This window comes from Bos javanicus, chromosome 8 (genome assembly GCF_032452875.1).
Source record: "Bos javanicus breed banteng chromosome 8, ARS-OSU_banteng_1.0, whole genome shotgun sequence".
Taxonomy (NCBI): domain Eukaryota; kingdom Metazoa; phylum Chordata; class Mammalia; order Artiodactyla; family Bovidae; genus Bos; species Bos javanicus.
Genome location: NC_083875.1, coordinates 102268763 through 102286304, shown reverse-complemented (window position 1 = coordinate 102286304; position 17542 = coordinate 102268763). Strand labels below are relative to the sequence as shown.

Below are 17542 nucleotides of genomic sequence, written 5' to 3'. Positions count from 1 at the left end.
GGCACATGGGGTATTTCATTGTGGTGCATGGGCTCAGTAGTTGCGGCTGCAGACTCTCTAGGTGTGGCACATGGGCTTGGTTGCTCCACAGCATATGGGATCTTCTTAGTTTCCCGACCAGGGGAACGTAGGGATCAAACCTTGCAGGGCAGATTGTTAACCACTGGACCACAAGGGAAGTCCGTGGTATTATTTTATAAACTTTATTCTCTAGGATATGAGGGTGTATTTAGGAAGTACTTATTATAAGACCAAACCTTTCATTAAAAGAGCAAAACAAAAATTTCCTAGTGTTTTTCAAAATAGAGTTATATGAGGGATTAAGGTCTTAACATTTTGAACCCTGAAGTATGACCATAATGAAATTAACTATATATTTTTTTAAACATCTTAAATTTCAATAGAGAGCCTTCAGACTACATCTTTAAGATTGGAATTTTCTGGTGATCCTTTCCAAGACAAATTAGTTTCACGAGTCTTGTTGATCTCTTATAAGAATTGTTTGACTCTCTTCAGTGGTATAAAGAATCCGCCTGCCAATATAGAAGACAGGTTCAATCCCAGGGTCGAGAAGGTCCCCTGGAGAAGGAAATGGCAACCCACTCCAGGATTCTTGCCTGGGAAATCCCATGGACAGAGGAACCTGGCAGGCTAGAGTGCATGGGGTCGTAAGAGTTGGACACCACTTAGTAACTAAACAACAACAAGGTTCCTCATAAAAGTGGAGTCACTCATCATTTGCTGTTTTGAGACTGGCTTATTTCACAGAACAGCGTCTTCAGGGTTCATCGGTATTGTAGCATGTGTGAGAATTTCCTTCCTTTTTAAAGCTGAATAATATTCCATTATATGTATACACCACATTTTGTTTATTCATTCATCTGTGTATGGACACGAGTTGCCATTGAGCGTCTTTTCATGTGCTTGTTGCTATTTGATTGTCTTCTTTGGAGAAGTGAAATGAAAGTCGCTCAGTTGTGTCCGACTCTTTGCAACCCCGTGGACTGTCCATGGAATTCTCCAGGCCAGAATACTGGAGTGAATAGCCTTTTCCTTCTCCAGGGGATCTTTCCAACCCAGGGATCGAAGCCAGGTCTCCCACATTGCAGGAGGATTCTTTACCAGCTGAGCTATCAGGGAAGCCCTTTTTCTGGAGAAAGTTCTTTTCAAATCCTTTGCCTGTTTTTTAAATTGGGTTTTTGTTGTTTTTGACTTGTAGGACTTCTTTTCATATTTCTGTAGATTACCTCTTATCAGATAAATGATTTGAGAATATTGTCTCTGATTTTGTGCGTTGCCTTTTCAATCCTGTTGATAGTCTTGGTGAACATGGGTTTTAATTTTGATGTAGTTGAATTTTTCTATTTTATCTTTTGTTGCCTGTCCTCTAGGATAGTTATTCATGATCATTCTTTCTGATAATAAAAAAGCAGGATATTTGCCTATTAAGGAAACACATACATAGTGTGTAATGACAGCAAATTCTTACCAGCATAGGGAATACTTAGGTTTAAGAAGCAAGACACGTTTCTGTCTTATGAAAAAACAAATGTAAAATGAGACGTCAGAGGAAAGCATAATGCATTGTAGGAACCCTGGCCGTGAACTTCTGTGCTGGGGAAGTAGAACAAGTGTTGTAAGAGCATTGGTGACCAGGGCTCTGTAGGAACCTTCCCCTCATTCTGTTAATTCCTCTTCTCCAAAGACTTGAGAGAGGCCTTCCTGGAGCACCCTTGCACCTTTCCAGCTTGCATCACGCTCATCCCTTTCCCTTTTATTTAAAACAAAATACTTTTGTATGACCAGGTATTGTTATTTATTTGTTTATTTATTGTCTTGTCTGTCCTTGCAAGAGCAGAGACTCCTTTCTTTCTTTCTACCTTCCTTCTGATTTTCTAGGTGTTTTTTCCTGTTACTGGTTTCTTGTTTAAATCTATAATTGAGAATACACATTGTATGATTTTTATTATTTTAAATTTAAGTGTGCTTTATGGCTCAGAATATGTCTATCTTGGTGTTCATGCGTATTCTGCTGTTATTGGATATATTATTCTATAAATGTCAATTAGATCCAACCCTTCTCCCCTTTGGTATCCATACGTTTGTTCACAGTCTCAATACAGACTTATACAGACTTATCTATAAGTCTGTATTGGAGGGATATTATTAAAGTCTCCAACAACAATAGTGTTTTTGTAGTTCTAACAGCTTTTTTTCTTAAGTATTTTGGTTCTTTTTTGTTACACACATACATTTTAAAGATTGTTCTGTCTTCTTGGATAAATGACTCCCATTATCTTATATAGCATCCCTCATTATCCCTGATAATTTTTCTTCAGAGGTCAGCCTTGTAAGAAATGAATATAGCTCTGCCAGCTTTTCTTAAAAATTAGTGTTAGCATGGTGTATCTTTCTCTCTCTTTAGCTTAAGTCCTTATATTTAAAGTGGATTTCTCCCCAGTAACCTAGAGTTGGGTCTTGCATGTACTTTTAAAAAAGCCCACTCTTAACAGTTATGTATTTTAATTAGCGTATTAAGAACATTGGCATTTAAAGCGACTTTTTTATATATCTGCCAAGATATACCTGGACATGTATCTGCCAACTTGATAACTGTTTCCTACTTAACTGCACTTGTTTGTGGTTTCCTCCCCCGTTCTCTTTCTCTTTTCTAGTTTTTCTCCCGTTTCACATTTTGTTTTCTTACTAGAATTCTTTAGAGCATTTTTAGTTTACAAAACACTTTGAGCAGAATATATATACCTCCTTACCCCCACAGACGTACTGTTTCCCCTGTTATCAAGATCTTGCATTAGTGTGGTACTGTTGTTTAAAATTGATGAACCAGTGCTGAGATTCTTGTTTCTACTTTGTTCACTCCTGACTTTTTTCAGAGCTTACAACGATTCTCTATGACTATTTGATGAATTAATAGAGCATTGGACATTTTGTGCTTCATTTTGTTGAATATTTTGTAGTTTTCTTTCTATAAAAGTTTCAGGAAATAGATGCTGATTCTCAGGCTGAAATAGTTGATCTGTGTGTGACTCTTCCATTTCTAGGTATATGCTTTGCAACACCATTATCTCATAGCACTAATTAATCCCTGTTGTAACCTTCTGTTTCAGTACTGTGCCAATTGTGACAAGTTATAAAATAGGTTAAATATTTAGTTCCTATTGTATGTCAGGCACTGTTTTAAGCCATGTATGGGTGTTAGAACATGAACATCTTAGGCCTGATTTAAGTAATTTTGGTACCAGTAGTTTTAATAAAGGATATTATTTTCATTTAAAACTGAGATTTATGAATCAAGTTGTATTTATAAGGATAAGTTAGCTAAATTTTTCCCTTAAATTTAACCTAATGTGAACTTTTTTCCAGATATTTTCTAAATTTGGCACAGTCTTAAAGATTATCACCTTTACAAAGAATAATCAGTTTCAAGCCTTGCTTCAGTATGCTGACCCATTGAATGCACATTATGCCAAAATGGTAATTATGATCTTTGTTTCATTTTTCACTTGTTATTATAGTCACTTTAGTGATACCAAAGGTCATCATGTCTTCTCCTGTGCTATAGTTTACTATGTTTTTTTTTTTTTAATTGTAATAAAATATACAAACTAATTTATCATTTTTAAATGTACTGTTCCTTTTGCTCTTTTTATAGTCTAAAAACTACTTCTTTCTTCATATGAAATGGTTTCAAATCCCTTATCATTTCTTATATTTCTGGGACTCATTTCTGTTTGTCATATTTGAAGTCTAGAGTTGCACAAAGTTCTCCTGATATAATCTAACTAATAGAATAGAATTATCTTTGCTCTAGTGCCCTCATTTACTTCTATTAAGTGAGCCAAAGATTGATTGATTTCTGTATTTTTGCAACCGTATTCACTGTTGAATCTCATTGAGCTCTAAATTGACAGACATTAAGTCTTAGGAAATATGCTGCTTTCAATTCATACTGTCTTGTTTTTGGCACACAAGTGCTTGTCTTTTGACAAAACATAAAACTTCACGTTCAGTTTGGTTATGTTTGATCCATCTCCTACTGAGATCTATCCCTAACTCCAATTCTATCTTGTATCAGTGTCTGAAGCATTTCTAATTTTTCCCGAAGATGGAGACTGAGGTGGGCACACTGTGCGTGTCACGTAGTGTCTGGCTCTTGACTAGGAATGACCGTGGTATTTGCTGCGTCCTCTACCTGCATGTATTGTTCTGTACCTTTACGATGGCATACTCGTCAGTAATGGTTATGATAAGTAAGCGTTTTTTAGTACACGTATTTTTTGTTTTATTTTTTGTGTTTTAGTTTCTGATATCTATTTTTTGTAAATTCAAGTGTTTGTGGAAGTCATTAGTAGCTATAAATATCCCTTCGGAAGATATTTATCATTGTGAAAGAAGAGATTGCTAATTTTTGGTCTTGTATCTACTCTGACTTAAAACTTCCCTCAATCTTGTTACTCAAAGAAAATAAATTTACAACAACAACAAAAAAAAGTGGTTGATACTGTTTCACATATTGTGGTTCTGACAAGTACCATTTACAAAGACTTTATATCATCTTAACCTATATAAACTACACTAATATAAATTAAGATGAAATGTTAAATATATTTAAACATTTTAAAATAATCATAATCATAATTAGTAGTGTACAATAATGTATTATAGTTTTTCAAGCTTATACATTTCTCCTCTTCCACTTATCTTACCATGGATAAAATAGAAATTTTCACTTTACCAAAGAAAAAACTGAGAAATAGAGTTTTCATTTTCTCTCTTAGGCTCACACAGTTAGTGATAAAGGTAAAAGGAAATACAATTCTTTGGCTTTTAGTTTAGTCCTCTCTGCTTTATGCCTGATTGCCACTTTTTGTCAAAGTAGAGGCTACTTGATTTATTGTTGTCTTGCAAAACATCAGTCCCTTTCTTACATGCTTTAGGCTCTGGATGGCCAGAATATCTATAATGCATGCTGCACTCTGCGTATTGACTTCTCCAAGCTCACCAGCCTTAATGTGAAATATAATAATGACAAAAGCAGAGACTTCACTCGCTTAGACCTTCCCACTGGTGATGGCCAGCCATCCCTTGAACCCCCTATGGCTGCTGCTTTTGGTGAGTAGTTCTGTTTTGGGTCGTAGAACAAGTTTTCTGAAGTTACAAGTTTAATTTGTTAATCCATTTATGTCAGATGATTTCTTCTTGGATTCTCTCAGGGTTTCAGGAGAAAAAGGAGACTCATGGAACAAAAATGTCTTCATTAACTGAATCTTAATATTAGTAGATTCTATTAGTTGTCAAAAACAAGTGGATACCTAAAATTGAATTTATTTTCTACCATTAATTAAAGAATATTGCTCATTCTTTATAAACCATACAACCATTTGTCTGGATTTAATAGTCTTATATATTACCATTGGTTTAAACAAGTTGATTTATAGCCAGCAGAATATTGACCTAAGTGCTCTTGAGAGAAATACTTCTCCTTTTTAAAGTAGTGATATTTTAAAACAAGGGCCTGAATTGGTAGTATGTTCTTTCTTTATTCAGAGAAGAGGATTTTGTTTTTTAAACATCAGAACTTTTCGTCATTACGCTAAATTTGTGTGAAATTGCATTTTTGCACTAATAAAAATACAATCTAATGCATTACTCATGCTAATGTTGCTTTGAAGAGCTTCCTTCTTTTATTTAAGATCAGGTCTCAGTAATCTAAACTTTTGAAGTAAACCTTTATGTAAAAGGAAAAGTAGTGAATAGCCTAGTTGAATATATCACTAGGTTAATGTACTTTTTGGCTTTGCAGCACTCAAATGTGGTTTATTATTTAGATAAGGTATTAAATTTTATTACCCTTTGTGATTGATTTTTCTTTGCCAGATGACACCATAAAATATTAATTGAGACTTTAAGTGGTATTTAGTTTATCTTCATTTTACAGGTGAGAAAAAAGAATCCTTAGCCAAATAGTTGTCCAAATTTTCTAGAAAACAGTAAATTTAAAATAAAAGCTTTTTATTATTTATAACTGAAAAAAGTCAAGTGGATTGTTCAGTTCATGTCCCTGAATTGTTAAAGTTTCTGTTTTAGTCTAACCAAGTTTTTGTGTTTTATACATTTGGCCTTCCATGTCTACAGGTTTGGCATCTGTGGATTCAACAAACCGCAGATCAAAAATAATTGGAGAAAAAAAAAAGTTTCATAAAGTTCCAAAAAGCAAAATTTGAATTTGCCTTGTACCAGCAACTATTTACATAGCATTACATTGTCTTTACAACTATTTACATAGCATTTACAACATATTAGGTATTATAAGCAATTTAGAGATGATTTCAAGTATTCAGGAGGATGTGCAGAGATTATATGCACATACTGTGTGCCATTTTATAAAGGGACTTGAGCATCCTTGAGGGGGCTGGGAGTGTCCTGGAACCAATCCCTTGTAGATACTGAAGGGGGCTGTATTTGTTATCAGCCTCTACTCATATGTACAACTTGGCAGAGCCAAAGGTCTTTGTAATTAGCATTTTAATAGCAAGTGATAGGAACTGGGGCTCTCATTCAGGTTTGCCAAAGCTTGGCTATCAGGTGCAGAACTGCACATATTCCAGTAATTGAATACATACTGTTGGTGTAATTGATGTTCTGCATTGTGGGAGGAGGACACTTTAAAAATACAATTAAGAATTTTGGTTTCTGAATATAAAATATCAAAATGTTGCTATCCTTTCTTATTGTGTTAATAAGTCCTTTGTCATTGCAAATAGTATGTACATTGTAAGATAAGTAATTTATCAAACAGAGAACAATACCTTTAGGTGTTGTATGAAACTTTACTCTGCCTCTCACAAATATTTGACATGGTTCACTATTCCCTCTTTTTTTTTCTCTTGGCTTTGAAAATGCTACACTTCCAGGTCTCTGTTCCTTACTTACCTAGCTGTTCTTTCTTTTAAAGATTACCCTTTCAGGTTCTTAGAGCTAACTTGTAAGCATTCTGGGGTCTTCCTGATCTGTTTTAGAGATATTATATTATATTATATTATATTAATAGAAAAGCTTGTAAAAATATGTGAATATAGTTTTTTAATTTTTTTTTTTTCATGAAATGTTTAACATTATTCTACTAATTTCATTTAGTTAGTTATGGCTGTGCTAGCTGCAGCGAGCCAGAGTCTGCTGTCTAGCTGGGGTGGATCCCCTTGTTGCAGAGCGTGAGCTCTAGGGCGTGTGGGCTTCAGTAGTTGTGACTCTTGGGTTCTAGAGCACAGACTCAATAGTTGTGTCCCACGGGCTTAGTTGTTCCATGACATGTGGGACCTTCCTATATCAAAGATCCTCCTGCATTGGCAGGCAGATTCTTTACCACTGAGCCACCAAGGAAGCCCCTGAGTACAGTTTTAAATATCCATATTACCCAGATTAAGAAATAAAATGTATACACATACTGTGGAAGCACCATTTGTACCCCTCTCGTTTATTGTGTTCCCATTCTCCTGCTCCAATATATCTGTAGTCTTGTTTATTTAAATGGAAGCACACTGTTTTCCTTTTTGATTCATCTATGTTCACATATATGGCTCTTGCTTATCCATTTTCAACACTGTCAAGTGTATAGATTTCCACTGTATGAATATATTATAGTTGGTTTATCTGTGCTACTACTGATAGACATTTGGGTTATTTTAGTTTGAGGCCATTATGAACAGTGCTGCTTTGAAATTTTCCTAATTATCAATGAGGTTAAACTTATGTTTGTTGGCCATTCTTTATGAATTTTCTGTTAATTCTTTTGCCTGTTTTTATATTTAGTTTCTTGTCATTTCTTGTTTATTTGTAGGAATTCTTTAATATCCTAGACACTAGTCTTTTTGTTGGTTTTATGTGTTGCAAATAGTTTCTATCAGTTTTGGCTTTTTGGTTCATTCTCTTCATGGTATTTTTATATGGCCGAATTTACTTGCCATACTCTTTATGTTTGTGTTTTTGTGTCATGTTTTAAAAAATCCTTTGTTACTTTGACATTATAAATATAAACACTTAGAAATTTTAAAGTGTGTAGTATTTTAGTGACTATTGCAGTATTTCAAGTTACAGAAATAGCTGAAAGAATCTCCTGCATCCTTCAGATTCTCTGATTATTAACATCACACCACATTTACTTTATCATCTCTCTTTGTGTGTGTGTGTGTGTGTGTGTGTGTGGTATTTTTTTCTTCCTCTGAGTCATTGGAAAATAAGTTGCAGTAAAAAGAAAAAAATAAGTTGCAGGCATGATGTCTCTTCTAAATACTCATTATATATTTTCTAAGAACAAGGACATTCTTATGTAAATAACAAAATCAGAAAATTAACATTCATATGATACCATTATCTAATCCATAGATCTTTTAAAAATTTTGCCAGTTTTGAAAATAATGTTCTTTATGAGAAAATGTTTTTCTAGTAGGGATCCAAACCAGTATCAGGTTAATTTATTTGTCATGTCTTGTGGAGGCCTTTAATTTGAAACATTTCCTCATTCTTTGTCTTTTATGACCTTTAAGTTTTTGAAGCGTTCAGGGTTGAGTATTTAATAGAATGTATCCCAATATGTGTGTCTGGGTTTTTGGCTGAAATAATGTTGTGTCTTTCTTGTTTCATTACATCAGGATTGCTGCCAGTTTATCCTATTCGTGGTGATGTTAACTTTGATCACTTAAGGTGGTTTCTTCCAGTTGTCTTACTTTTTTCCTCTTTATAATTAAAAACACTTTTTTGTAGGGAAGATATGTTGAGACTATATAAACAGCCTGTTTCTTAACCACTTTTCACCCTTTAGTTGTTTTTTTCTTTTTAAAGATTTTTATTTGATGTGATCCATTTTAAAAGTTTTTATTGATTGTTACAATATTGATTCCGTTTTATGCTTTGGATTTTTGGACACGAGGCACGTGGGTTCTTAGCTCCCCAATCAGGGACTGAACTTGGATTGCTTGCATTGGGAGATGAAGTCTTAACCACTGGACCTCCAGGGAAGTCCTTCACACTTCAGCTTTAATATCCATTGCCTAAAATAGTTGTCACCTTGATGGTTGTTGCTGTATTGGTGATTTGCTAATTTCATGTTTCCTCCTGATTTGGTAGCTGGGGTTTTATTATAAAGGACTTTTTTTACCACTCCATTCATTCATCCATTTTTACTGCATTTATGTGAATGTAAGTTTATAATGTGCTACTTTGTATTTACATGGTATAGTGTGATCGCTGGGATAAGTGATACTTACCCCATTGCATCATTTTACTATTACTGTCTATATTCATTATACTGTGCATTGGCTCTGTATGACTTATTTACTATTCATTCTACTTATTTTTTCACATTAATATGCACTTGTAAATTCTTATTATATGGGCAGTAATTTCATATTATTGTTTTTCATTTTATGTTCAAACTATCCCAGATTTGGCCATTGGGAGCCCTTTCATACAAGTTTCTGTGGCCTTTTGACATGTCCTCATCATTGTATGCACACTTCATTACTTTCTGGCAGAAGATGTGTCAAATCTTCTTTACTTTCCCTGCCTTAGCACTGCAGTCAGCCATTTCTCCAATGAGCCCTGGTTCCTTTTAGTGGAAATCAGTATTAAGGCACTATATATATATGCTCATTGATAATACGGTATCATTGCTTCTAGAAACTTTAAGTGGATGTGTATGTGTACTTCATATATTTCTCTGTGTGTGTTTTTTAAAAAACACTGATACTTCCAATTCTAATTGAGCACTGATACTTCCAATTTAACTGGTACTTCCGATTCTCATTGAGCACTGTTTTTCATATTGTGCTTCCTTTCTTCAGGAATGAGAGATCTAGTTTCCATTGGCCTCAACATATTTACCTGTTTGCTCAATCCTATAATACACAGAAAGTTTCAGAATTGTTAACACATACCATTAACTGGAGGTTAATATTTGCATAAGTAGTTTTCTGGGCATTGCTCCAATGGTCTATTTATTATTTTTGTCATTACCGGAAGTCTCAGTGTCTGACAGAGTTAAGTCTCTTATTCTTCAAGAGGATCTTGGCAGTTCTTGACCATTTACACTTAGAAATTTTAGGATCAGCTTTTCAAGTCCTCAAAGGGGGAAAAAAGCACTCTTAGGGTTTTGATTAGATTATATTGACTTTATAAATCACTTAGAAGACAATTGACATCTTTATAATAGAGTCTTCCAGGTTTTGAACATTGTGCACCTCTCCATTTGTGTATTCTTTAATGTCTTTGGGTAAAGTTTGACGACTTTTCCCTGTGAAAGTATGTTTACATATGTTTGTTAGAGTTATTCCTAAGAGCTATACTTTTAAGGTTCTAATTCTCAACCAGTCTTTTTGATCTGTGTAATTTTGGGCAAATTGCTTAACTGCTCTGTACTTCTGTCTTTTTATATGTGAGATGAACATAATAATACTTAACTGGTAAGAGATGTGATGAATATTACATGTGCTAATGTACGTAAGAGCTTAGAATGATACAGTGTAAATTTTAGCCATCATTTTGGTTTTCATAGTGTTGCTAATATACAAATGCAGTGTTGTTGTTTCTTGATTTCATACTCAACTTTTATTAACTCCTTTCTCTAAATATTCTAATTTTTTTCTCTTTACTTTAATAAGATGCTTTGAACTTCTAAAATTTATGTAGAAATGGAAAAGTATCTAGAAGAGTGAAAGGAAATAAATGCAAGACTTAACATAAAGTGCAGTAATCAAACGACTTTGACAGTGTTGAAAAGATAGATATATAAATCAGTAGAGAAGCATATAGAGTGTAAAATTCACCCACGTATATAGGATGAGTTGATTTTGAGCAAAATTGCCAGTGTAAAAATTCAATAAAGGAGAATCTTCCAACAAGTAGTTTTTGGACAGGTGGATATCCATATTGGAAAAAATAAATTTTGATTAGTATCTCACACCATACCGACAGATTGACTTGAAATGGATCTTAGACCTGTCTGTAAACTTAAACCTAAAAAACTCCTAGAATAAAACATAGGAAGGGGGACTTCCCTGGCGGTCTAGCAGCTAAGGCTCAGCGTGCTTCCACTGCAGGGGACACGAGTTTAATCCCTGGTCAGGGAATTGGAATCCCACATGCTATGCAGTGTGACATGGCCAAAACAAAACCAATAAATAAGTCTATAAGGCAAGCTTATAGACTTGAAGAAAACAAATTAGTTACATCAAGGTATACAGGGAATTCCCAGCTCAATAATAAGAAAACAAATCATTAAAAATGGGCACAAGATTTGAAAAAATATTTTACAAAAGATGGTATATGAGTGGCAATAAACACATGAAAAGATGCTCAGCATCCCTAGTCATCAGCAAAATGGAAATTAAAATTACCATAATATATTATTACATACCCTTTAGAAGCGTCTTAATTTGGTGGATTGTTGTCTTTTACTGGTCCTAGAAGTGATCTTTCCACATATGCCATCTTCACACTGTTTCTTTTCTTAGTTTTTGGAATTTTGATTAGACCTGTTAAATTTTCTTACTCTGATCTGAGTATCTTAAACTTTCTGTCCTGTTTTTTCCTTTATCTCTCCGAGCTGCATCCTGAATAATTCCTTAAGGCCTTTCATTTTATTAATGATCTCTTCACCTTAAGTATCATCTGCCTTGTAGATACTTTTCAGCATAGCTTTTATTTTTCCAAACATACTATTTAGAATCCTCATCTGATAATTCCAATGTCTGAAGTCTTTGCAGTTATTTTTCTGCAGTTAGATATTTCTTTTTCTACTTTCTTCTTTTTGAGTTATTCACTTACTTGGGAAATAACTTGTGAGACTTCTTAGTCTCAAGATGGTATGTTCTTCCAGAAAGAATTTACTTGTTTGCAACATCAAAGGATCTGTGTCTGGGACCATTTCAGTCTAAATCCATAATTTTGTTAATTTTCCCTTGAATTCCTAAGAAATGTGAATTTAGGCTGAAAATTTGCATGAGAGCTTACTTTTGGTTAGACCTTTTCAGAACTTATTTTGTCTCTTCTCTGTTAGACACAAAGTCAGCTTTCCTTGTAGTCTTCTGAAGGCAGGGGGAGTAGGTAATAGAATGGGTTATTTTAGGTTTATACTGTTGAATTAATGTCATGGACGTCTCCTGTTGACTTCCTTCCTCTTGGGCTAACATTGGGATTTGCATCTTGTCCATTAAGCGTGAGGATGATAAAACCAAAGCTGTTTGATAGAGTTAGGTTTTTAGCCAGGTTACTCTTAATCATCTTGTTGGCTGTTAGGTTTTTTTGTTTTTTTTTTTAAAGATCTTTTTACTGTTCATTGGACATATCTGCCACAAGGTTGGTCTTTAGTCTGCTACTATATCCACATTTTTAAAAAACAATAATTGGACCTCTTTTCCATAATATATATTGTTTGTAATGTTTTAAATGTCTCTGTATTTTGTCTAGTGACTCATAATTTATATAATAATTCTCCAATTTAGACATTAAGCTTGTTTCTTTAGGGTTTGCTACTATAAATAATAGCACTGAGAAACACTGAAACATTGATAAACTGATTCATAGATAAAAATGTTATCTATTTGTATTCCCTTAATTGCTATTGGTAATACATTTTCCAAATGTAAAATACCTGTGATATAGCTATTCAAATCTTAAACCTTTTCCTTTAAAGTTTGTGTAAACCAATGTCTAACAGGTTAATTTGCTAAAATGTTTCTGTTCCTGCTTACTTGAGGAATGTAGATTTATGGAAACTTTACAAATGTTTCTTTTGTCAAATATTAACAAATGTTCTTGTACTTGGAAACAGTTACTTAAAATTTGGCCCTGGAACAGTTTGCCAGTTCTTTCATTTATTGCTGTTTAATGTTCAAAGAGAGTTAATATCAAAAATGTTCCTCATTTTTCTCAAACCTACTGCATATCTTCTGCCTCATACCGCACCCCCCCCCATAACCACTTGTATTAGACTTGTTTTGTTTTAAAAGTACCTCCCTTCCCTTTCTGACAAATCTGTGATTTACAGTAATTAACGTTTATTCCTCTCACATAACTGACACTTAAACAACTGTGAATCAACTTTTGCAAACTTCCCTCACATGTCTTTTAGATCGAGGGTCCAAGCTGAAGGTGTCACTCCATTTGAGACGTGGCATTCTCATGGCAGAGGGTGAAAGAAATCAGAGAACTGGTGTAAACCCATAATGCTTCTTAACGCTTCTGTATAGCAGTCTATGTCATGACTGTCTGTGTGTTCCTATCATGTGAGTGCAGTGGTGTTGCCTACAGATGTATGTTCTGCAGGAGACACTGCAAGTCACATAACTAGCCAGAGTTAGATGGAAGGGTCAAGTGAATACTTGACAACCATATTTCTTCTTCCGTTTAACTTCCCAGTGTAAATTTTCATAATAACTCATATCCATATTGAAGTGTCTCTGGTAAGTCTCCCTCTGTGCCTTAAAATAGTTATTTGTTCTGAAAATGAATCATTTTACCTATGAGCTTCAGCCTACTTGAATATAAGTTTAGCAAGGGCAGAGATTCTTGTATGTGTTACTCAGTGCTTCCTTAGCGCCAGAGGGGTGCTTGCCTCCTAATGTGCTTTCAGTGATATTTCTCTTATTTCATCACTCTGTCCGTTATCATTTTTGTGTCTTCATTTATTGTCAGTTCTCTCTGCTAGCTCTGTCCCTGAAGTCTCTTTATAACTATGTTTTCTTGAGTTATTTTAATAAGTCATAGCACATATTTAACAAATTCTGTTAAATAATTCTCTTTAATGAAGAGAATAAACTTACGTGATCTTTTAACTTCTCTGGAAAATTCAGCCTACATACTTCCTATAAATATGCATATCACCCTATCATTAAAAAAAAACACCAAATCCCTCCCTTTGACTCGTACAGTCTAGCTTCTCACTGTTGCTCTAAACTATTGCTTCCCGTTTATGTTTCTCACTCTCCCTGACTTTCACTGAACCCTCTCCCTGAAATTCCGTCTCTGGATCCTGAGGGACTGTGATTCATTGTTTTGTTTTCTGAGGCTGTTCTCTGTCTCTTTTCCTTAGAATGCTCATCTTCCACTTAAGTGTCCTGATACTCCCAGGCTCTCTTTTTAGCTTCCTTCATTTCTTGTCTTGTGCCCTAAATTTTTAGTGGAGTTCTTCTTCATATGGCTTTTACATTTATTTCTATATAGATGATTTACAAATCTGTATCTTGTAATAGTTAGAAATTCCGAGTTTACCCCCTCATTTCCACTTGTGGCATTGCCATTTGAATGTCTTAGTATCACCTCGACCTTAATTTGTCCTAAATCAAATTGTTTTCTTAGTAATAATGATTCCACCATTTAGAGCTAACTCCTGTATTTGTTGATGGTGCACAGTCGCCAGGCTTCTAAATGGAGAAGGCATATCAGCCTTTGTTTGGCATCTGGTACACACTAAGCACTGCTTTTCACTTAATGTCCAGCTCAAGTTTTACTTCCTGAGAAGCCTTCAGACAGTCCCAGAGAGTCTTTGCAATCCCTTCTTCTTAGACCACTTGCAGTATATTTGTATTTAAACCTCTAGATCCTCAGCATGTGAATCTTCTGTAATTCATAATTTTAGTTTGTAAAGCCTCTCAAAGGCAAGGATTTTTATTTCATATTTCTTTTTATCAGCACAGTACCCCAGCAGTACAGTATCGTTTAGTGAATATTTGATGATTTTTACATAGAAACAGTGCTCTAAATAAGGGCAGGAATATCAACCTAAATAACAAAACCAGATAAACTAAAACTAAGTAGCAAACTAATAACTCAGAATGAAATACTAATAACATTCTAGCTGTAGTCTTGAACCTTGAACCCAGTTGAAAGGGATTAGCCTCCAGAAGTGGCAGAGGCTCTTATACAACACAGCAAGGATCATCTGTTGGACAAATCTTTACTCCGTGTTAGAATCTCTTTGTCAACAATATACTCTCATATGGCCATTTTATTGTGTTGATAACCATCTTTATAGAAGGTAGTGTATTTATTTCAGCTTCTCTTCCCCATTAGGTGCACCAGGAATCATTTCCTCACCATATGCAGGGGCTGCTGGATTTGCCCCCACTATTGGATTTCCTCAAGCTACAGGTGACTCTTTTAAAGATGAAGTTGAAATGATTTCTTAATGATGATTTATATATTCTAGAACTTATCAAAATGAAAGATATGACCATGTTTGAAGGATTTACCAAAAAAGCATTACGTATATCAATCATGGAAGTGGCTCATGGACAATAGACGATTGTACAGCTTCCTTGTGTTTATAAATAATTCTCTCTGGTTTCATTCTCAACACTAAAATTCTATTATCTGTTCTGCATCATTTATACTTGCCATTGGCCCAGATAACTATAGGTTGACTATATTAAATAACCTTAGGTTTATCTCTTTGGTTATTATATAAAATAGATGAGCTGCTTGCTGATAAGCGGCTCAATTACATGTTAAACAGACTTCTGTCTTACTTATCTTTGTGTCCTTCTGCCTTTAATGACATTCAGTACTTATTATGCAGACAGCAAACATTTGAATGAATAAACATTGACTATTTTATCTGTAAGTACTTTTTTAAAAAAAATTAATGGGTTTGGAAGATTACTATAGAGGATATGCATGCTGTTTTATTTCAGAAAAAAAATACATGTATACACATTTTTTTCTTTAGCTAATGAAAATAATTGAGAGAGAACAATCAGTTAATACTTTGATAATGACTCTGACTCTTCCAAATAATAAAATGAATTTGATAATAAGAAAAAATACTTTATGGTTTTGTGCTGAAAGAAAATAATTGAGGTGGATGGTTGGAAGAGTGATGCAGTGTTAAGTCTAGTCTACATACTACCTTTATAGCGTCCAGCTGATCTGTGAATAGAACTATGTTAAACTGCAGCATAGCTACTTTCTGACAGTGATCTTAGTATCCTCCCTTTCTAAGTCTGGGAATTGTAACTCTTCTCTTCAGGAGAGAGGATGAAGTTAACTAAAAAGAAAGTGATTTAAAAGGTTGAGATTTATTTTTTAGGATATTTGGTCGTTTTAAGACATTTTAACATATGTTTAATTAGTGAGTGATCTTATCTATCTCATTAAAATGAAGGCATTATACATTGTGTTTATGTATTTGAAGATCCCAAGAGTTACACATTTGGAGGTAGTGATATATGGTTTCCTTCATTTTAGATATTTTTTTGACATGCTGTATCTATAAGACACTGTAGTAGATGGTAAAAAAGAGGAAAAAACTGCATAAAGAGGGCTCCTGAGTTGATAAGGCTTTCCAGGTGTAATAGGGGGTGTATGCACACACATGATTTGTGATGAAGTGGCCAGACTCTATTATAAGGAATTTTGAACTTAAAGAATCAATACCTTAAAGAATTGGCTCATTTTACATCAGCTTGGAATTTTATCTTATATAGTTTTTAAGCTGAGAATACAAATGGTTGGACCTTATGAGGAAGTGTAGTGTTTTATGTATTGTATTGTAGTGTCAATATTCCAGTATCATAGGGCTTTCAGTAGCTTCTGCAGTATCTAAGGGAATAGAGAGCTCTGAAAATTCTTGCTCCAAAGGCATATTGAATTCCATAAATTTGTTGTTGATGGTAATAATGTTTTACAAGGTTACAAAATGTTTTTTTCCCCATGCAGAATATATGTATACAGTTTACCTGTTTTAGATGTACAACCCAGTGATTTTTTAATAAATTTACAGAGATGTACAGTCATTACCACAGTCCAGTTTTAGAACATGCATTACTACCTAGCTTGCATATATGTGACTTCTGCTGAAGGGCTTTTAAAATGTATATATATAAACACACACACACACACACATATATATGATTTAATGGTAGAAGTCAATATAAAAATTCATCTGCTTTAGAGAAATGTATTGGAATATATCTATTTCAAGAAATAGAAGGAGTACTGGTAGTTATAGACCCTTTTAAAAAACCTCATGGCTTTAAGACTGGTGAATTTGGTTGGTCTGCAAAGTGTTATATAAATAATAGAGTATTAAGTATGATAATGTCAACAAATGAGAAGCTCTACCTCCAGAGTCTGGATTGACCTTTGTTATCCTTATGGTAGCTTTGAAGCATTTTCTTCTCTATTTTTGCTTTTTCATTCATTTGTTTTCTTAAGTCTCATCAAGTGTTCCAATTCTCCAGATAACTAGAATGCAAAATGCTTTTGCTGTTTCATAAAGGTCTGTCAGTCCCAGCTGGACTAGGTCCCGGAGCGCTCGGTCCCCTCGCAATCACCTCCTCCGCTGTCACTGGAAGGATGGCCATTCCTGGGGCTGGTGGGATGCCAGGAAATTCCGTTCTGCTTGTCACCAATCTTAATCCTGATGTGAGTTGGAAAGTATCATACGTAAAAAGTCTTTCAGGAGGAAATACTGTACCTTCTGACTTCGAGTTGAATTCAAATGGAAATGTTTAAGAATTTGTATTAA

General features: G+C 34.3%; 1 protein-coding gene across 7 annotated transcripts in view; it reads left to right on the top strand.

Annotated features, from left to right (window-relative positions):
* The window catches only part of PTBP3 (polypyrimidine tract binding protein 3), a 90190-nt gene that overhangs the window by 59737 nt on the left and 12911 nt on the right, over positions 1–17542 (top strand). For 6 of the 7 annotated variants that reach the window (XM_061426494.1, XM_061426499.1, XM_061426496.1 and 3 more), the window contains 4 exons: positions 3385–3495; positions 4959–5133; positions 15088–15165; positions 17294–17439. In XM_061426494.1, the coding sequence (XP_061282478.1) occupies positions 3385–3495; positions 4959–5133; positions 15088–15165; positions 17294–17439 (510 nt within the window). The remainder of the gene's footprint in view (positions 1–3384; positions 3496–4958; positions 5134–15087; positions 15166–17293; positions 17440–17542) is intronic. The other variant, XM_061426495.1, reaches the window with a different exon arrangement.